A 22,287-nucleotide genomic window follows, 5' to 3' on the forward strand; every position below is an offset into this window, starting at 1 on the left:
CCACATTATCCTTATTACTTACATACATATATATATATAAAATATATCTGTATGTATATATAAAAAAGGCAAGTACATGCCTTACCTTTCTTAAGTAATTCCTATGTGTGTGCATATAAACTCAGCTTACATTACAGTACGTGGTTAATTGCAAAAGACCTTGAGGACCCCATTTTTCCACAAGTGAAGCCTTTTTCTGTGGTGCGTGTTGTGCCTTTGCTGTCTCTAACGAGCTGCTTTGTGTGACAGGTGGGAGATTCAAGAAGGAGATAGTAGTTGATGGACAAAGCTACCTGCTGCTGATTAGAGATGAAGGAGGCCCTCCGGAGGCTCAGGTGAGCATCTCTGAGAGCCTTGGCAGCCTGAAGCCTCGCTTTCCCTGCTTTTAAAAACCTACCTTCAAAAGAACTGGCTTTGCTTTGTTCTGCCCTGGGTCCCTCTCATCCTTCTGCTGGGAAAATTCCTACATCGCCCTCAGGTGAAAAAGATTTTATTCAGAAAATGTTTGGGATTTCAATTACAGTGCATTAAAGAGTCTGGGTAGAAAATATTTGGTATTACGAGTAAAACTGTGTAAATGAGGATATACAGTTAATGTCTCTTGAAAGCCCAATCCGTGTGTTTCCCTGGTGACAAAATTGCATGTTACAGTCAAGTTCTCTTCCAATCTTAAAGCTCTAAATTGTTAAAATATGAAGTAGACATGCACACAGTGACACACATACTTGTGTCCAAATCTTTGCATTCCCTGCTGCTTCCGTATTTTGCTGTTTAAGACTCAACTTGGCAAGTTCCAGTTCAGCACCACTGAGTTCCTGGATTTCTGACTGGGAATTCTGTGTGTGCTGTGTTACCTCCTTCTCTCACAGCAGGTGACACGTCAGGAGTTAATAGAATTACAGAAGGGTTTGGGTTGGAAGGGTCATTAAAGCTCATCTCATCCCACCCCCTGCCATGGGCAGGGACACCTTCCACCAGCCCAGGTTGCTCCAAGCCCTGTCCAACCTGGCCTTGGACACTTCCAGGGATCCAGGGGCAGCCACAGCTTCTCTGGGCAACCTGTGCCAGGGCCTCCCCACTCTCCTAGGGAAGGATTTCTTCCCACTATCCCATCTTAAATGAGCCATTACTTAAATCAGCACAGACCCAGCATGTCTGCTGGCACTGTCCTTGTCCTGGACATCTTCCTCCTCCTCCTCTCCTTACCTGGGCACCCACAGAGTTTCCCAAGCGTGTTGGCTGCTGCTGTCCTTGCTTTGCTGGGCTGTTCAGGGATGGATCAGCTTCCAAACAAGCAATAATTGAGCATCAGGAGCAGCTGAAGGGGAGCGGTGCCAGCAGCAGCAGCTCGGGTTTCACTGCACCACTTTAGCTGCAGGAGGGGAAGGTGCCCGGACAAAGGGGAAGAGAAAGGAGGTGGAGGAAATGGAGACGGAGAGAGACATCCTGGAAGGAAGTTAAAAGACAAAAAAATGAGTGTTGCTGGCACATCTCTAGCCCTGTCAGCAGGAGCCTACAAGGAGTGCTCTGTTTGGGGCTGGGAAGGATTTGGCTGAAGCTCCCCACAGCTTCCAGGCTCTGGTGCTTAGAGAACATTCACTCATCTAAAAACATGAATACTGGAGGTGTTAAGGTACACACAGCAATGGGAAATGTTTTTCTGCCCAGAGAACTGGGTTTTCAGAGTTTGTCTCAGCTAAGTGCAGACTAATGAACAGGCATGGGGTGTGCTTTTGGTCTGGGTGAGGTAAACTTGGGGGTTTAATTACTATTGTCTGATGGAAGGTGTCCCTGCCCATGGCAGGGGGTGGAACAGGATGAACTTTAAAGTCCCTTCCAACCCAAACCATTCTGTGGTTCTTCTATGGCTCAGATTTGTTCTTCAGCAAGTCATAAGGATGGAGGGGTCTAAGGTGTCACCTTAAGTGCTGTTTCACCTTTCAACACATGGGTTTCACAGGTAAATCCCCTTTGGAGTTTTTGGGTATAATCTCAGGTCTCACGTGTATTGAAAGTCTTCAATGGTTTTATTAATTCCTGGAATGAAAAGTTCATTTCTGGGTTCATGAATAATTGGGATAGACTTACGACTTCCTAAGGAGGATAAGTTTATATTATAATAAAAATGTAAGTAGGTAAGTATGTAATAAGGAACTGAACTGTGCTGTTCCTGGCACTGGGCCAGGGAGACTTCCCCAGGTTGCTTTCCCCTTCTTTTTGCCAGGAAGGGACAGAAAACAGACTCCCCTGAAGACTCACTTCGTGGGTCTATGATCTCTCTTTTCTTTGTCTAAGATAAAATTGTTCAAAGATGAAAATAATTCCATTTCCTGTTGTAAAACCCAATTAACATAGTAACCGACCTATAACAGGCTGTTGCATGCTATTTTCTTGAAATGTAAAGATTTTTTTTTATATATAATTTGGTTTTGAGCTTTCCTTGAGCTACCAGCTCTGCTCACACAGTCCTAACTCTGAGGATGGATTTGTGTTACAGCAGCTGACCTACTCTTATTTCAAGCCGTTCCCTGCACAGTGCTGTGGATAAGACATCCAGCATTTCCAGACCTCGTGTGTTTCCCAAAATTCCTTGGGTTTTTAGTACCACAGGTCTGATATCGACAAAGATGAAGCTTTATTTCAACATAAAAAGAGAAATAAGAAATTACTGGAAATATTCTGTGTCTGGAGGAACTGCATTGTATAAATCTGTGGATGTTTTAAAATGATCTTCATTAGAAGGCTGCTGCTGCACACTGAGCAAATACTCAGAAGGATTAGGGAGACTTTAAGGATATTGTAGTTGTAGGGAGGAGTTCTTGGCATGATAGTGCTGAGTCCAACCAGAGAAAACTATTTATAGTGAGACCCAAACCCACAGTAACGCTGCTGTCTCCAGTTCCTCTGGTTACATCTTCTGGGTTGAACAGTTCAGATTTCCCAGTGTGGTGGTTGACCTTATCCTGGCAGTAACTGTGCTGTGTGTCGCCAGTCCTGTCCTTACCCCCTGGAACATTGGCTTCCTGACTGTCTTGAAAACCTCAAACCGTTTCTGGCTGTTTTTACACCATAACAGACAAGGTGGTGTTTGGTGTCCATACAAAGACAGTCCTGAATATGCAGAACCTTTCCCCAGTGAACCTCCTTGCAGCCCTTTCTGTTCAGCATCCCCCCAGTGTCCCTGACACATAGTAATGACACAAAGAGCATGAAAATGCCCATGGCTGAAGCTTCTTTCCATTGCTCTAAATTTGGGTAGGAATGGAGTCACTTAGGCAAAAATAAAGGCAGTGAGGTAAGCTTAACTTCAGTCTTTTCTTGATGTCCTGTGTGTGTTCACTGTTAAGTTAAATGTCTTTAAACAGTCTTATTTCTTTCTTATTACTTGTGAGCTGAAACCTTCCCACTTGCATGGTCACCTGAGGGCACCTTGCCTTGGCCTGTGCACCTGCATGTCTCTTAGCAGGCTGCTGCTGCTCTTCCTCTGAAAGCAGAATGAGGCATTCGGTGCTGTTGGCTCAATGGAGAGTGTAGAGTGAGGGACTGGAAATCTCAAATTACTGGGTTTGGGTACTGCTCGAGATGTGAGAATTCCTAGCAGAGCTCGTCCTGGCAACATGAGCATGCATGCATGGAAATCCCAGGGGGGGAATACCACACTATGTCACGTGCCTGGACATAAGTGTTACACATGTAAAATGCACAGGTTCGGAAATCTGGGCCTGCCATGTTTTCTGGGGATCAGACCCAACGTGCACTGATAGTAGTTGAGCTTGTAGTATCAGACCCCAGTGAGGAAGGGATGCCGTTGTGAGTGTGGGGAAAAATTTGGTGCCTCCCAGACCCCCATTCCCTGCAGAGTGAGGACATTCATCATTTTAGAAGCTGATGCCACTTTAAGGCTTTGGTTATTGTCACTAAGTTTCTCTGCTGTGTATTTCCCACCAAGGAAGGTAAGAATGTTTCTCCTTTTCTTTTTTTCTCTTTTCCCCTCTGTGCTGCTGTTCTCACAGTCTGCCCTCTCTGGTTTCCTCCTGCAGTTTGCCATGTGGGTGGATGCTGTTATCTTTGTCTTCAGCCTGGAGGATGAAGTCAGCTTCCAGACCGTGTACCACTACTACAGCCGGATGGCCAACTATCGCAACACTAGTGAGATCCCCATGGTCCTGGTGGGAACACAGGGTAAGGGCAGGCTTCATTCCCAGGGCTGCTTTTCTGACCACAGGGACTGTTCCAGGCTGGCAAAGCCACGTCCTGTCCTTTCCCCTTTGCAGCAGGGCCGGGGCATTGTGAGGAGTGGTTTGAGGTGGGAGACAAAAGTCCTGGCTGCACTCTGGGAGAGGGGGTGTGGGGCTCCAGCAGGGATGAAAGAGGGGGGATATGGAAGGAATTCTTCCCTGGGAGGGTGGGGAGGCCCTGGCACAGGTTGCCCAGAGAAGCTGTGGCTGCCCCATCCCTGGAAGTGTCCAAGGTCAGGTTGGACGGGGCTTGGAGCAACCTGGGCTAGTGGAAGGTGTCCCTGCCCATGGCAGGGGGTGGAATGGGATGAGCTTTGAGATCCCTTCCAACCCAAGCTATTCCAGGATGTTATGACTTACAAGGAGATTTTTAAATAGTATTTTCAGTGCTTGCTGTTCACAGTGGTTTTCTTGCTTGGCAGGGACATGCTCACGTTGAATTTGGTGCATCAGTTGTGTAACGAAGGTCTAAAGTCCAGTTTCCAAGTGCTTGGCAGTCTAGAAGTGTTCAACACCTTGCCATTGCTAAGAGGCAAACGGATCAGGGGTGGAAAACCTCCAGCAGCACGTTGGGAAGCAGAACTGAACCATGTCCCCATGCAGTGCCTCCAGGAGACCTCTGTGTATCAAACAGAAATGCAGTTTTTTGCCACCTGAGACAGGCCCCCCCCAGTTTTTCCAAAATTCTTTCTGGAGCAGCAGCTAATCACAGCTGTCCTACAGGGAAATCTGGCAAGGGAATGGTACTTACAATCTTTCAGTGTCTTTGGCATTTGAGTTGTCTTTTGGATATTCCCTGCCTTGCTTTGCCAGTGCATCCCTTACTATTTCACCACTTTCCCGTGCTGTGGTTGGTTTGCTGCGTGGAGTAGACACTCAAGAGTTGAGGCTGCTCTGCTCCTGGCCATGTAGATCACAGAACCGTGGAATCATTGGGGTTGGAAAAGCCCACTAAGATCATTGAGTCCAGCCATTAACCCAGCACTGCCAAGGCCACCACTAACCTGTGTCTCCAAGTGCCACATCCACATGTTTTCTGAACACCTCCAGGGACGGTGACTCCACCACCTCCCTGGGCAGCTTGTGCCAGGGATTGACAACCCTTTTGGTGAAGAGATTTTTCCTAATATCCAACATGAACCTTCCCTGGCACAACTTGAGGCAGTTTCCTCTGATCCTATTGGTTGGGAGCAGAGCCTGAGCCCCACCTGCCTCCACCCAGCTCCCTCAGCCGCTCCTCACTCCTTTTGAATTCCTTCCCTCTGGAAGATCTCTTTCCAAGTCTATCACTAGGTTACTGTGCTGTGTTAGAGGGAGAACACAAGTGTCAGGAGTTGTTCTGGTAGGTTCAGTTTTGGCCATCTTCCTCTTTGGTCTGTGCCAGTTGGTTTGGTTGTGTGGAAGCTTTTTGCTGCTTTCTCAGCCTGTTTTTTGTCAGCCCTGTGGTCAGGGAGCACTTTGCCTCGCTCTGCCTCCCACGGAGCGGTGACAGCCTGGAGGGAGCAATCACAACCCAGCTGCAGGGTGGAAACAGATGATGAGAAGTGAAAGGGGAAGTAGGGACACAAAAAGCCTTAGGGCAGCAGAACCCACACCAAAAAGCAGAAAGGAGCTGCTTGGAAGGGCCGCGCTGTCGGCGTGGAGCTGGAGCTGGAAAGGCGAAGGGGAAATGTTTCTCTGAGCTGTTTTTCTTTGTGCCCTGCTGACTCTTTGGGGTATGGTTTCCCATCTCCTTCCCGTTATTACAAGGAAGGAATTTGGTTTTTTTTCAAAGTTCACTTTCTGTTGCAGCACTGATGCAAAGGGGATTTTTAAAAATGTGGCTAAAGATGGAAATACTGCTAATTCTGAGAGCAAGCATCAGGATAAAAATACAGCTTTTTGGCTATACTTGACAGTCAAACAGTGCAGTGCAATGCAACATATGAAATACATAAATACACCTGTTAAAATACATTTGAAATATACTTATTTGATATCACAGAGTTACAGAATGGTTTGGGTTGGAGGGGATCTTAAAGATAATCTCATCCCAACCCCCTGCCATGGGCAGGGACACCTTCCACTATCCCAGATTGCTCCAAGCCCCTTCCAGCCTGGACTCCTTGGTTTTGACTGGTATTCTTGAAATGAGACATGAGATGAAATCTCTTCCAAATGGTGGCACTTGCCTGATGCTTTCAGATGTTCTCCCCTGACTTCTGAAGCCAGCTCAGTGCCACAGCCTGACCAGAACAATAAGGCAAACTTTTCCAAGCCCCGGTGTTCCTTATCAATTCCTTTCTGGTTAAATGTTTTCAGCGCCCTCTGCTGAAAAAAAAAAAAAAAGCGTCTGTTATTTTTCCAAATAACTGCTGTATTGGTGTTCAGTGGATCTGATGAGAAGGTAATGATAACATCAGCTGAGGGAGGGTCCTGTCATGCCCAGGGCCGAGCCGCAAATCCAGCCTTGCAATAGGCACTGACTTCATGCTTAGGAGCAGAGTTTTAGGACAGCTTTTGGGGCAGCTGTAAATGTTGAAATTGGTGCCTGTCATAGAGTCCCAGAATAGTTTGGGTTGGCAAGACCTTAAAGCTCATCTTATTCCATTCCCTGCCATGGGCAGGGACACCTTCCACTAGCCCAGGTTGGTCCAAGCCCTGTCCATCCTGGCCTTGGACACTTCCAGGGATGGGGCAACTTCAATAGCTGTATCTATTTTTATTTTAACTGTAATACATCAACACATTTTTAATTGCCTCTCCTGAAAATGTTCTGTTTCTTAAAAGCATATCATGTTTTGTGCTTCACACACTAGTTACTTGTTAGGAACTGATACAGGAGGCCTGAAAATCATTTGACATGTTTGTAGTAATCACCCACTTGTTTTGCTAGGTACATTTTACTTCAGATCTCATGTTATTTCCTGTGACTGTGTACTTTTTTGCAACTGCTGACCTAAATATATGTATTTAAGGTAAACAAAAAGCATTGGAGGTTTTTCCCCTGGTTTTTGGAATCGGCGTGCTGGTGATTTTAGTAAGGAGGTGTAACATTAGTGATGTGAACCCCTGGCATCTCTAAAAATTCTGAAATTCTCATGGTTTGTACTTAAATTGGTTGTTTGGGGTGCTGGTCATTATAAGAGGAAACAGCCTCATGCTGTGCCAGGGGAGGTTTAGATTGGACATCAGGGGTAATTTCTTTACGGATGGGGTTGTAAAGCATTGGAAGGGGCTCCCCAGAGCAGTAGTGGAGTCACTGTCCCTGGAAGTGTTCCAAAAGCATGTGAGTGTGGCACTTGGGGGACGTGGTTTAGTGGTGAACATGGTGGTGGTGCTGGGCTGATGGTTGGACTTGATGAACTTAAAGGTCTTTTCCAACCTTAACAATTCTGTGACTCCGACTGACAAGATGATGTTTTCAGATGATATTTAATCCCTGTTTTTCCCTGCTGTTGCTGCAGATGCCATAAGCTCCACTAACCCCCGGGTCATCGATGATGCCAGAGCCAGGAAGTTGTCAAATGACCTCAAGAGATGCACCTACTACGAGACCTGTGCCACGTACGGGCTCAACGTGGAGAGAGTCTTCCATGACGGTACACGAGACCTTTTTCACCCAGTATATCACTCAGTCTTTAAATAACCACCTGTGTCTGATAGCTCAGGTATTGCCCTGTTTGCCAAGCGTTCAGTAATGTTTAAATGCTTATTTTTAGGGACTTTGTTACATTATCTGGAGTGGAAGGCTCCTCGTGCTGAGCGCAGCACACTGACGCTGATGTTTTCCCTACCAGCACCTTTAGTCTTAAGCGTCTGTTTTTAACTTTTATTTAATTTTCAGTTCTCTTCGGCACTTGCTTTATTTTAGCAAAGTTTTCTTTGATTTGATTTAGTGCTTGTGGAGAAGCTCTTTGTGCAGAGTAATTGAAAAGTTGAAAATTTGAGTACCGTGGTATTCATGGAGTGTTAGAAGTTGAGAGGTAGATAGCTGGCTTTGAACTGACGAGAAGGTAGATTGGAAATTGGGAAGAAATCTTTCCCTGGGAGGGTGGGCAGGCCCTGGCACAGGTTGCCCAGAGAAGCTGTGGCTGCCCCTGGATCCCTGGAAGTGTCCAGGGCCAGGTTGGACAGGGCTTGGAGCAACCTGGGGTAGTGGAATGTGGTGGTATGAGATGAGCTTTAAGGTCCCTTCCAACCCAAACTGTGCTTTATTTATCATGTGATTCCATGAGAGCCTTGTGCGGGGGCTTTGATGATCCTTGTGGGCCCCTCCCAACTCGGGGTGTTGTGTGATTCCCTGATCCTCAGGTTGGAGCGTGGCTGCATGAGATGGGCTCTGTGCCCCCTCTAGTGGAATTTCCACCAGGAGGCTTTGCCGGCTTTCCTCTCACTGCGCTCGTCTGGTGGCTGAACGGGTCAGCCCCTCATCACAGCAGTTTGGCTGTGTCTGAAAACCTTCTTAATTAAGTGTAAATGTTTCTCAGAGCTCCTTAGTTCTGTGGGTTGGTTTGGTGTCAGCTGTTCATTGCAGATTCCTGCGCTGTCTGGGGTTATGTGAGGCACTTTCCCCTCAGCATCCAGCAGAGGTGTGTACAAAGGCCTCTCAAATAGAAAGGCAAAAATTTCATATTGTTACATGGAATAAAAAGGCAAAACATCCTACTGTCTGCGTGGGGGGAAATAGCAAATCATCGTAATTTTTGCATGGGGAACAGAAAAAAGCAAATCATCCTGATTTTACATGGAAAATTCTGATGTGCACTGCAGTAGTTTAATTCCAAATAAGATGTTTTTACTTGTCCTTTTGATCAGATTTCAAGCTGCATCTTTGTGCTTTGCTCCCTGTTTTCTCTTGAACTAGTTGCAAAAATTACTGTTTTCACTGCCTAGATTTTCTGTATTGATTAGGAGTTTCCAACAGCCATTAGGGGTTTTTGTTGTTAACACATTTATTTTGGAGCGCTAGCTATAGTTAGATTTTTAATTACATATTCCAAGTCGTGGTGTTTGTGGCTCTTTCTGCTGTCTGCTCCTCTTTTTTTTTTTTTTTCTTTCTCAGGGACCCTTTGAGAGAAGTCTCTTGGCACAAAGCTAGTGGGATAAACTTGTAAGCTTCCAGGGGGCTTATTTGTCTCTCTACTAAATTTAGTAGTAAGTAGAAAGAATTGACAGAGCTCATGTGTTTAAGAAATATCAAGGTTTTGTTTTACCTACATGGCGGGCAACCAGATCTTTAATATTGGCCAACTAATAGGATTAGAAATGCTTCTGTATAAATGGGTTACGCTTGCCAGACATGTCTGGGACCGGATCCAATTCCTGAGAATTTTTGCTGGTTATTTCAGCAGCAAACAAAGCAACTTCTTAACCCCATTAAATGAGGGGGTGTGAATGAGCAGTGCAAGCTGCTAATAGGGAGCACTTGATTAAATGACACTTGGTTTGTGGAACTTCAGAGTTGAGCAGCCTGGTCTAGTGGAAGGTGTCCCCGCCCGTGGCAAGGGGTGGAATGGGATGAACTTTGAGGTCCTTCCAAACCACTCTGTGGTTCTGTGATGTGACCTGAAAAAAACCCTTCTTGATGTAAATATTGTCAATGAACTAGGAAAAGAAGGGACAATGGGAGGAGGGGTAGGCCAAGTAGGGGTCTTCACATAGTGTGTTCTTAAGCAATTCCTGTTATTTTGAGGAAACTGTAAGTCGGGGCCAGAGCCTTCCTGAATTATCTGAGTTTTTCAGCAAGCTTGGGAGGGGTACAGGCAATTATTGCATTTCATTAACAGCTGAATGGATAAGACAGGTGGGTTTTTTTTACTGTGTAACTCAGGAAAAAGAGATGTTGACAACTTAGTAGCTGTATGCAAGACATGGAGCTACTACACCTATTAAGATGTCTTCTGTGTATTGAAATTATGTTTAGACTTTTCTCCCAGCTGGATAGGATTTAGGTGTAGGATTTAATCAGTGTTTATTGTACTCCAGGGTAGGTGATGCTTGGTGATTATATCCTCCAGGTGTTTCTTTGGTGGGTCTGTGAGGGTATTTCAGTATGTTGCCCAAGGTCCCTCAGCTTTTGGTGGCTTGTAACTTTGTGGAACACTTCAGTTCCTTTGAATGTTTAGAATAAGGATGCAATAGGCAGGTTGGGTTTGGTTTAGTCACATTACCTTTAGTGCTCTTATTTTGCACTCAGTGACTCCCATTTGATGTTTTTTAAATCAAGTTGAACTCTGTGCAGTGTTTTCCATCACCTCTGATTTACGACAGAATTTATGTTCTGAGTGCACACTGTTCTTCCTCCCCATTCTGTTTCTCAGGAGCCCTGAGTTGGTAAATCTGAAACTGGCTGTGCACTGCCGTTGTCCAAACCCTGTTACCAGCCCAGAGGCTTTTTTTTTAGCACACAGTGGACTGTGACACCAGTTCCTAGTTTAGGCTGTTTTACAAGCTCTTTCTAAAATGTAGGTTCTTTTCCTGTTTGTGCTGTTCCTTGCTGTGATGCAGACCTACCTTTCAGAGGATGGAATTGGAAATGGCATTGAAGGGCCTTTTACTCCTTCATTGCACACACGTTAGAAATTAAAACACTAATTTTTTCCCCTGCAAGCAGCCACTGAACTGTTCATGGTCGTCTGTTATGATTCTTGTCTTTATAACTCAACTTCCTGTTTTCCCCACAGCTGAGTGGTAAAATAATTTAACTTGAATGATTATTGTTAGCATGAAAATGCTACTTTATTCTTGAGTTAAATCCAAATAAATCGTTCCCAATGCTCCATTACAGCTGATAAGCTCAGTATTGATTGTAGCAGAATCATAGAATCACTTGGATTGGAAAAGACCTCCAAGATTGTAGAGTCCGATGAATGCTGCTGAAGTGAAACAGGATTTTGACCATTTTAGAGGGTGTTTCAGCCTTGTCCCACTTGGGTCTAATATCAGATACTGTTGGAATTTGCAGCTGCATGAGCAGGTCCTGAATTTCAGGCTGAAATGAAAAAGAAAAATTCCAGGTTCCAGTGGAACCCAGGCATGGAAGAGAATAAATTCTTATTTAGTTTGTGGTGTTTATAGTTGTTGAACGGGGAAAATGTGTTTAAAAAAAGGAAGATAAATGCCAATAAGATCCGTTTTTCTTCAGATTTCCCAATTAAGAATTAGTGGATTTTTTTCCCCCTGCTTATCAGAATGGATTTTATCAATGCCATTGGAAATGATTATTTTAATATTTCTTGTCAGCACAGTATTGTAATGACTGTGTACTGCCCCAGGATGCCTTTTTAATGATTTTAGCCTTCTTGAATTAGCTTGATGTACCATTAATGCATGAGAATTGCTTTTATTTCTGTTCATCATGTATCCATAATTACTCATCCCTCCCTGCTTCATGTTGAGATTTTCTCTGACCCATTTAACTGTGTGCTCTGTGATTCTCTGACTTCACAGAGAAGCAGACCTTCAAACATTTAGAGGATAAAATTTTACCATCAGCATGGCTTGGCATTGGGGGGTGTGAAACAAAAGGGTTTGGGTCTAACTTTGATTCAGAGTTGAGTCCAGCCAAGGAAGTTTTACTTTGTGTGGCTGGTTGTAACACACAGATTTTGAAATAAAACTGCCCAAAATAGCAATAAAATAGTGAATATTGAGGCAAGAGTTGCAGGTGTGTGGTGGCAGGTGCCTCACAATGCCGTTAGCTCTGGTGCTGTGCTACCTTAATTATTTTTGGATGCTTTACTTGCAAATTAACTAAGTTTTTTAAGGAATGTTCTACTCTGTGTAAAAATTTACCAGCAATATTCTATTTCCAAGTGCAAATAACATTTCTAATGTGGCGATGGACAAAGGTGTCTGAAAGGGGAACCTTGAGGTACCGATTCTCCATTAGGGGATGGGAGCTGACAAATGGATCCTGGTACAGCCGGAGTGCAGGGAAGGGCTGTCACTTGCCGTCAGCATCATCAAGTCAGCTTTTATAGATGTGTTTTCATTAGGAAATGTTAATCAGCCTAATGGGAAGCAAATAAAGTCTCGGTCCATCCTGACGGCTGTTTTGGGAAGAGGCAACATTCGCTCAGGCCCTGGATGTGGCCTGGGGGATTCTCCGCTCAGCGGGCGGGAGGCTGTGGCTTGGGGGGACCCCAGTGAGGGGCAGAGCTGGGGAGAACCTCCTTTGGCTCCTGGAATTCCTCGGATTTGGGTTTGGTGCAGCATCTGGAGTGATGTGCCGGGGCTCAGGGCTGGGCTGGAGCAGCTGCTGACACAGGGACAGCCTCCGTGCGGCAAAACCACCGGGAAAACACGAGCTGGGGGGCTTGAGTCCAAACAGTCGTGTTTTCCTCTTCTGTGGTTTGTTTATTGTTTGTTTGGGGTTATTTTTAGTAAGAAAGAGACAGGGGGGATGTAGTTTTTCCCCTGGGTGTTGAGGCTTAGCCGGGAGCCACAAGCGCTGGGCCCGCGTTCGGTTCGAGCCCCCGCTGGTTTTAAGCCCCAGGTTTAAGCTCCGGTTCAATTCGAGGCCCCGTCGGCGCCTAAAGGAGCGCTGGAATTTAACGTTAATTCCGGTTCACGTTGGAATTTGGATCCCGGGAGCGGCCGCCAGGGAGCGCCGGAGCCCCGGCGTGACCGACCCGGAGCATTCCAACCCTTCGCTGGTGAAATATAGGCTGAAAAAATCCCGACGGGAATGTGGAAACGCACCCGCCCGACCCACCTTGTTCTGTGCCGTCTGCTGCTGTGCGGGTGCTTTGTCCTGAGCCTACTCTAGCGGGAAACTTCGCCCTGCCTGCAACTCTTTGTGCCATTAATAAATGAGATGATTTAGTTTGGAAACACGAATTTCGCTCCAGCGGCTTTTTCAGCAGTGTTTGTTCGCCCGGACTTACCTCCCCACACGGGCTGGTTTCCAGTCCCCCTCTCGGCTCCGTACCCGTAAATGACACGTTCACCAGCTCTGGTGTCATCAGTCAGGCTTCACATGGTCCTAGGAAGGCTTTGTGTTAATTAGCAGGTGAAATTATTCGATATCTGAAATTTATGTAATGCAGAAGGGCACGAAAGGGGCTTTAAAAACTGAGCAGTGCCTGGAGAAGCAGGAGCGTGAAGAAGCCTTCATTCATCTCTGGCCTGCAAGATGAATCCAAATCCTTGGATTTATGGTTTCTGATTAACTAACTGAATGTCACACTTTGTAATTAGCGTTTAAGATGTTTTTCTGTTGTGCCTGGGGACTTACAAGGTCTCAGTGTGTTTTCCCTCGTGCTTGGCAGCTGTTTGATGTTAAAGCCATGTTTTTGGTGGGACTCGCATAGACTTCACCTTTTTGCCAGTTTTTGTGAAAATTGTAGCAACTTAATAGGCTTTGGGAACTTTTTAGACTTGTGCTGCTCCATCAGGTTTCTCCAACCCTGCACCCAGATTCAGAAGCATGTGGAAGAAAGAAAAGAAAGAGATCTTCCAATGACTTGTCTGCATCTGTTTTTCTCATTCTTGGAATTAATGGTGGGATGAGGAGCTATAGTCCAATGTGTGGCATTTAAGAAGGGCTGTAATTAGCACAGAGGAGTTAAATGATGTAATACTAATAAAAGTTCCAGAGAGGGTTAGTTTTTACTTGTGGTGTGTCATTGACTAGGTGACTTGTAGGAAACAGTAACCTCTGCAAAACTTTTCATGTGACTTTTAAATTTTATAGGAGTAATTTTATGAGACTTCCTTTAAGTCTTAATATTAAGTGTATGCAGTAAGGCACATTATTGAAACCTGGAGCAGAGTGGGTGACAGCTGTTAAATTTTTTGAAGAGTACAATAATTGCAAGACCAAATTCACCATACAGATTCTTCACTAAAAGGAAACAAGAACATTGATACATCTCATCTAAATGTGAAAGAGTTAAGGTTTCCTGTACTGATGATTCAGAATCGGTCCAGTTTGTGTTCTTTAATACAAACTATAAGTGAAACTCCAGGGCAGGAAACACAATGGTTGTTTGGGGGTCAGTTGTTGGGGTTTTTTTGGTAATAGACCTGAGAGGGAGAGGCAGAATCAGTGTATTTGATAGGCTCATGTCTGTTGTGTTTGAGAGCTAAAACATTAAAAGCACATTCATGGGGTTCCTGGCAAGCAAGTAGGAGTTGTTTTCCATTAACAACAGAAACAGAAGTGAAAACTTCTGGAAGAAGGAGAAAGTCTGAAAATTCCTTGTTGTTTCAGATCTCTGCCTTTTCTCCAGCTGTTGTGAACTTTTGGAGATTTTGTTTCTGATGTGTTCTGCCTCACCTACTTATACACCCAGCACTGTGATTACAATGTGAATCTGGTTATTGTCCCACCATATGAATTTGTCCTTCATCATGTGATAAATGCCCGTTGATCATGTATGTGTCAGTCAGGTCTGTGTTGCTCCTGTAGATGAAATTTTAGTTCTGTGTGCTGGTGTGGACCAGTCTTGGATTGTCTTGCATGTGCAGAGCCTTATTCTCAGCAGGGAAAACAGAAGAAGCAGAATAGAAATAAGTCATAAATAAGTGTTGTCACGCTGCAGTTCCTGGAGGAGCTGGTGACAGAAGCTGAAAAGAGCAGTGACAATTTCTGCAGCTCTTTTGGAGCCAAGTGACCTGAACAGCAAACTGATGGCCCAGCGAGTGACACGGGAACAGCACGGCTGCCAGCAGGGCTGGGGTGTGGGGGTGTGGCCAAGTGGGAGGATTTAAAAATAAATAAAATTAAATACTACTCGGTGGGGGTAGCTCTTAGCTCGAGGATTCTTTTAGCAACTGCAGAAGCAGGGCTAATAATACCAGCTGTGCTAGAACTGAGAGTTAGGTAAGGGCCAAAAAGGGCTTCAGCAGAGCAGGAGCTCCTCAAAGTGCCAGCTTATGTTTGCTTTGTTACAGCAACAGCCTTTTCCTTCTTTGCATCTGTTTTGTCCCTAAGCAGTCTGTCTGACCTGTGGCTCATGTGCTGCTTTTTGGGGGGGGTTCTGCCTTGCCAGCAGGTCTCTGTCGCTCTTCTGGTTTGATCACTTAATCTGACTTTTTTTTTTCCTTAATTTTTTAACTGACAGGTCTTAGAGCGTGTTCACACCTCATCTGCTGCCTTACACTGTGTTCTGTGCAGCTTCCCCAGCGAGGTCTCACATGCAGAGGGCAGCGTGAAATGTCTAAAGTTTGAGTTCTTTAATTATCCTCAATACATTGGTGATTGGCTTTCACTGTCTTTTGTGGATTGCACTTCAAATTTGTTAGCAGAAAATGACTTTGCTGGTTTAATATTAGTGAATGAAAGATTAAGGGCTAACACAGAAGGTGTTTTGTCTGCAGACAGACACGGGGGAAAATCCCCTTTCTGTAACTTCAGTCTGTTCTGGGTGTGTTTAGGAACATTTATTGAAGGGAAGATCGTGCTTTTTCCCCCTTATAATAAAGAAATGCTTTTGTCTGAGCTATCAAACACTTAAAACTGGTGTAACAAACATAATCCTTTTGTAACCTTCTCTGTTGTGTAAGAAACCCATTTCCAACATCAAAGTTGATTATTAGCATAGCTGGCTCTTCAGAAGCCGTTTCCAAATGCATTGCAAATCGTTCCCTTCCAGCTAATCCGTATGCAAATGGCCTGGGCCGTTTGCCTGGCCGGGATTAGTGTTGTGTATCCTCGGGTAAAAGCCTCCTGGATGGATGGGGGCGGTGTCTGGAGTAAGGCAGGAGTGAGTGTTGGCTTGTGTCTTCGGAATTCCTACACCAGAGAACTTCCAGCGCTACCACCCTTTGGAATACGTGGGGTTTTTTCTTCCTCATTCTCTGTAAAGTAGAGATTCTTTAATTATGTATAATTGACGTTTGAAGTGGAGGTTTGATCTGATGTGGTTGTTGCCAGTGGTAAGTCCCTGGTGTTGCAGAAGGCAACTCGTGCTCATTAAAGCTGGAACTTTTGCCTTTTCCCTCCTAGAAGGAAGCATTTCATCAATCCTGTCACATGAGTTTTGTCAAAAGTCAATGCAAAGTGATTTTTTTTCTGTAAACTACTCATTTTATTCCAGTTTTTAGAGCGGATGGGATTGGCCTTGTTGTTGGCCAGTCTTAAACAGTGAGTCCCTTAATGAGCAGCTTCACTTGGTGCCAGTCATTAAGGCTGGGCAACCCCACCAGTTTGGGGTATTTTGAAGTGCTGATTAAGGGATATAAACTGTATCTGGATGCAGTTTTGGGCTGGGATAGCTGTTGGCATTGGGCATCCCAAATCTTTTGCTGGGGATGAAAATATTCCTTGAACATATGGAAGCTTGTTGTCCTGTTTTTATATGGTTGCTTTAATGCTGCCTGGTGCTTTGGGACAGCACAGTCTTTAAAGCAGGTTGTTGTTCCCAGCTCTTTCCTGGGATGTGGCTAAGTTGTTTCCTGTTTGGGGTTTTTTTCTCTTGATTTTTTTTTTCTGCTGATTTATAGCCCTTGACTGAAAGTTTCCTGTAACTTCCAAAACTTGGAATTAGATTTTTGATGCAATCTTAACACAGATAGAAACAGAAAGCAGGTTTTTTAGAGCATGTTTCAGTCATCTGTGTCAAGTGCATTCCCTCAGGAACCTCCATGCAGTGCTGGTTTATCACCTGTGGGAACTTTAATTCGGGATAAAGAATTATTATAAAGCTAAGACTAGAATGTGAATGGTTTTGTTAATAAATATTGGGGGGGGTTATTTCAGCATAAAGCACCCGAGATGCTGCTGTGTCAGGTACCTTCTGCGGTGTCTCATCTTTTGAAAAGGCTGAAAGTGGCTTTCGGAGTAAAAAAAAAACCAATTTTAAACGTAGGCAAAGGTTTGTTTTTCTTCAAGCTCCGTTTGCACTTAATGAAAGGCCGTTATTGACAGATGCTGAAGAAATATTTTTTTCCATAGAAAATTGGATTTTGGGCATAAAACTTGTTAATGTTAATAAAGACAGGTCATTACTGGTTTCAAGTCAGATATGCAAACTCCACGAGATGGAGTGCACTGGTGGCACTGCTGTTGGTGCTACTTTTGTGTGAAAAAAACCCGTGTGAGGAGTAAATCAGCTGAGTTTAGCACATGTACAATGGACTGGCTCCCATCATTTATGCCCCTCCTGATGGCTGATGTGCTCGCTTGTGTCTTAGGCAGCGTAATTTACAGGCTCCAGGAAAGGTATGTTTAGATTTAAGCTGTGCAATAGTGTAACTAATGAGAAATATAGGAAATTTATAGCACTCGATGATTGATTGGCTAAGTACCTAGACATTAATTGAAATCTGAGGACTCCCAGCTGTCTTTCAGTTAAAAAAAGAAGGAAAAAATAAAGTCTTTTCGGGCAAGCGAAACTATTGCTTCATAGTGTTTTGGAAGTACTCTCCATGTTCATGGAGAATGTGGTTGGGATGAAAAGGTGGGAGGAAAGGTTCTTAGGGGTTTTTGGGTAACTAGAGTGTATCCCCTAATCACCTGCAGGCACAGGTTGAGCTGCACCTATGGCAGTATCACTTGGCTCCTTGTTCTGCAATCTCGGTGTGGCTTCCGTTGCCTTTCCCTGGGATTTTGGCCCCAGTTCCAGATGGAAACTTGGCTGTAGTCAGCACTTTGTGCTGATTTTTCCTGTCCCTGTTTAGCAGAGAGGCACTCAGGCCTAACTGTTGTGTGACAGATGATCTGGATCGATCCTTGCCATTAATCTCTGCGCTAACGACACCGTTGAACTGGTCATCCCCACGGAGAGCGCACAACTTCCTCCTCTGCTGCCACTCTGTAAATGCACCATTCTGGCTGAAGCTCAGTCTTGTGAAAATGTCTAAATTTTCCCATTAAGTGCTTAAAAAGTAATAAAACTAAAGCCATTAGCCTTCACTCGTCAGATCTGTATCAAGAGAAATATTCTTGGGCGCAATAAATCTGATCAAGTGTTCGACATTTATATCATTTGACTTCATTCTCTGGAAATGGACCTTTGAAGGTAAATTGCATTAAGTAGGGCAGTTTAAATTTTTAATACAATCTTATTGTAACTGTTAGCAAATGATTAAAGTGCAAAGGGGGGGCTTATGTGTTTTGGGAGATTTATGGGAAATGCTGTATGATGCTCCTGCTCCGGCAGGGAACTGCTTTTGTGACAGCTGGATGTGCAGAAACCCTCAAAACCGAAGGATTTGGCCTTTAGTGACGGAGGAGATGGCTTCCTGTCTGCTCTTGGATTGTGGAGTGTGTTTTTGGAGTGGGGTTTATTCCACCTGCAAGTGAAGCAGAGCTCTTGGTAACACAAAGCTTAACTTTTTCTAACAGGTATTTGTGTGTCTGAGAGGTGGATTTTGATGGCTCAGTGGACAACGAGCTCATGGGTTCAGGTGATTGATTTAATCTCATTTAGATCCTTGGTGGTTTGTCTTTCCTTAAACTACCAGAACATTCTATATCTTGACTTTGATGGTGAACAGTTTATCTAAGTTGTGCTTCAGAAGCAGTGATGTACTTGTGCACCTTTTGGATGTTGCTGTAGTAAACCTGGTTTCTCTTTTTTTTTTTTTTTTTGGTGGAGAATATTTACATCTTGGGGAATAATATCCATATTTCAAGTCAGGAAAGTGATATTTGTTCAAATTCTGTAGTGAATATAATGTTTTTTTGAGGTATTCCAGGAGTCAGGTTAAAAGGGACAGAGCTGTCAGGGGTTTCTCTGGTCCTCTGATATGCCCAGAAGTTTTCTAATGAAAGCATGGATAGCCCCTCTACACGTGAATCTACAGTTTGGAGCAATATTTGGAGCAATGCTTGAGTCACACACTGACAGGGACAGTGTGATGGTTGGAAAACGGGAAGAAAATAACAGTTTAGGGGTTGATTAAATACAAGCATTACAGCAACTCTACCTGTGTGAAGTTTGGTGTTAAAAACATGGGAAGAGAAGAGAACCAAGTTTTTAACAGGAGAGTTAAATTAATCCATGGATTATTTCAAATAGATACAACTGGCTGAAAATGGATTTGGAACAGCGTGGTGACCACTGACTCTACACTGTGCTTTCCATCCTCTGTGAAAGGGGTGCCAAATCCTGCCCCAAAACCAGCTTGTTTGTAAGTAAGGCAAGTTTGGCTGGTGTTTCAGGGCTGCTGCAGTACTTACATGTATAATTACTGTTTTCAAGGTTCTGTTTTCATTCTGCCACGCTGGGCACAGGGCCCTCGTTTTGGGACTGGCTCTGCTTGGGTGATCTCGAGGTGCAGTTGCCCTTCTGGCTTCAGAGACTTTGAGTTATTAGATAACAATTTTAAGTAATTTTGGTAGAGTTGTTTTGGGGTTTTTTTGATCATTGATTATTCTGGATTTTTAGTGGACTTTTTCTTCCAGGAGAGTTATAAGAACCATGTGAATGAGGCACGAGTTAAGTTGAATTAGATTCAGTAAATGTGCATAAGTTTTATTTCTTTCTAGAAGGATGGATAAACCTGAGATGCAGTGATATAATCAGCAGTTCTCTGTCATTTTGTGTCCTTGTCTCCATGCTCACTGGATGTGCCTGAATCTTTAGAAAGCAGAGATGTTCTTTATAAAAGCAGTAGTGTGATAGCGTGCACCAAAAATAGGCTTTCCATGAAGCTACTCCAGAGTGTTGAGTGTGAAATTACTTGCCAAGGTGGTGAAATCCTTAAGCATTGTATCATTTTATGTTATTTAAATCTGTGTTTTGAGCCGGTTAATAAATGATTCTGTGTTTTGACATAGAATTCAATACATACAATGACATTATCCTGAAGAATTTTATTCTTAAAGGATGGTTAAAAACCCAGTTGTTTCCTTTAGGGTCATTTTATAAAAGACAATCATTGCATTGGAATCTTTTCAATTTGATTTTCTTTTTCCTCTTTTTTTTCATCTTTTTTTTTCCTTTGTATTTAAAATCATAACTTTGCGTGGGATATAACAGGATTTATGACTTGATTCCATCCTAATGGAAAGATCATGAGAATTTCATGATGTACTGGTGAGGTAAATCCACGTGCAGAAGTCTTTTCCTGTGTGTCAGCCAGTGTTTGCCTTGTAAATCCTTGAGCCATATTCTTGTACTTGCAACACAGTTCAAGTAGTGAAGAAAACATAGGTTTGGTTTTTTTAAATTTCTTCAGATGCTTTCCAGTGGATTTATTGGCATATTTGCTTACCTAGTCTTGGAAGACAGTGATTTGCATCAGTTAGGAGTAAGTGATGTGCAGTGTTAATCATAGTTACCTGTGGAGGGAAAAATATATGTTGGCATTGATTAAAGATATTTAATACTGGGTCTTATTTATAGCTGTATTTTCATTTCTGATAAAACAAGAAAAGTTACTTCACAGAGCCAGAGCTGAAATGTGTATTTTGTGAAGGATCACACCCCCTCCCCCCAAAATAGCAGTTAGGTGTAGTTTTAAAATTATTTTTGAGAAGAATTGTATTCAAGTCTTCTAGAAACATGAACACTGAACTAGCCCATTGTAGCTGAAGTTGATTGTGAACAGTGGTGATCGTGAAACAGTATTTTTTGGTATAAAATTCATGTGTTCCTTCATATATTTCTTCTTTACTTGTATGGTGAAGTGGCCTAATAGTTCTTGGAAATAATCTCTGCCTGAGGGGTTGGAAATTGGGTTTAGCTGTATAGCTGGGAGTCCTGGCAGTTTTTACATCCCAAAATTAGCACGAGTAGGCTCGACTCTGTCCCATCCTGAGGGGGCCTGTTCATTACAGTGGGCAATGAAGTCCCTCAGTAATCGGAGCAATCCCACAATCACTTCATTTCCAGCAGATTACCAGCCCTACAGAGCAATGGAGACATCCATGAAGATAAATGTATTTTAATATGAGATTAAGGGAATTCAGGTAGGAATTGGCTCCTGTGTTAAAATCTGACTTCCAATTTTGGGAGCAACTATGAAGCTCTCACTGGATTAATATCAAATAAACTTTTGTCTACTCGTAGCTTTCTATTACAACAGATGCCACAAGGAGGACAGTGCTTTAATTGGAGTCTCCTCTCTCAGCACATAGCATTCATTCACAACTACTTTTGATTTTTTGACTTTGTCCTGTGAACTTTCCTGATGCTTTTGGTGCCTTGCCCTGCAGCTCTGTTGTTTTTGTCAGACAGTCAGACTCGTGGTGCTGTGCAGGGTCACAGGGAAGTACCTGCACACTCTTGTTTGCCCACCCTTCTTGCTTGTGCTGTGAAGTGGAACAGAGGTTTATCCCGACAGGTTCCACCACAGGGTGTTTTGGGGTATGGAGTATGTTGGTGTCCAGGGAGAGCAGTAACTCACCTCCCCAACTGTGGGTTTACATCACGTTGTTTCTGCAGGGAAAAGTAGCTTAAGACATTCCTGGCTGAATTAGCCAGAAATTCGCTGGATAAATTGCTATACCCAAAGCCCAGCACTGGAAGTGCCCAGCACTCATTTCTCTCTTACACCTGGCACATGGGATACCCAGCTCTCCTTTTCAGCACAGAAGTATAGAAGTTGTTTAGCCTGAAAAACGAATGGAATTTAAAATACCGGGCACAACGGTCTTAATAGTGGCTTCTGCCATGAATGTTTCCTTTTTGGAAGCGTCTGTGGTTAGTGCTTGGTCTGGGGGTTGTTACTGCTTTGTCTGTCATGTGTAATTGTGGAATAAATTTGTTTGTATTGAACACTTACCCGTACTGTAAATGTGGGATGTTCAGCTGAAATGCAGCTGCTGTAGAAGTGTAAGCTGACATATATCTTAACCTCTTCCCCTTTCCCTCTCCTCCTCCCTGCCAGGTTCTGTTGGGGTTACTGGGTTGCACTGAGGTTAATACTCCGTGGGCTTGTAGGCAAAGAGCTCTTGGTGGGCTGTAAAAGCATCTGATCCGAACCATTGTGAACTTGGAGATGCCACAAGTTTGCAAAAAGAATTCAAATTTACTGTGGAGTTTCAAAAAGCCAGCCTTGATTTTCAGAGATCTGGCTCTCGGTATTTGCAAGAGCATCTGGGGGTCATTTAAAACTAACTTTTCACCTTTTACATGGGTGGTATGAGTTGAACAGAGACTTTCCAGGTAAT

At 43.8% G+C, this 22,287-nt stretch overlaps 1 protein-coding gene across 10 annotated transcripts in view; it reads left to right on the forward strand.

The window, feature by feature from the left end:
* Positions 1 to 22,287, forward strand: part of LOC127472607 (arf-GAP with GTPase, ANK repeat and PH domain-containing protein 1) — a 314,949-nt gene that overhangs the window by 115,331 nt on the left and 177,331 nt on the right. For all 10 annotated transcript variants that reach the window (XM_051791074.1, XM_051791078.1, XM_051791075.1 and 7 more), the window contains exons 4-6: positions 250 to 335; positions 4,041 to 4,182; positions 7,685 to 7,819. In XM_051791074.1, coding sequence (XP_051647034.1) covers positions 250 to 335; positions 4,041 to 4,182; positions 7,685 to 7,819 — 363 coding nt within the window. The remainder of the gene's footprint in view (positions 1 to 249; positions 336 to 4,040; positions 4,183 to 7,684; positions 7,820 to 22,287) is intronic.

This window comes from Manacus candei, unplaced genomic scaffold, assembly GCF_025592945.1.
Source record: "Manacus candei isolate 608988 ecotype Guabito, Panama unplaced genomic scaffold, ASM2559294v1 h1tg000029l, whole genome shotgun sequence".
In the NCBI taxonomy this organism is placed as follows: Eukaryota; Metazoa; Chordata; class Aves; order Passeriformes; family Pipridae; genus Manacus; species Manacus candei.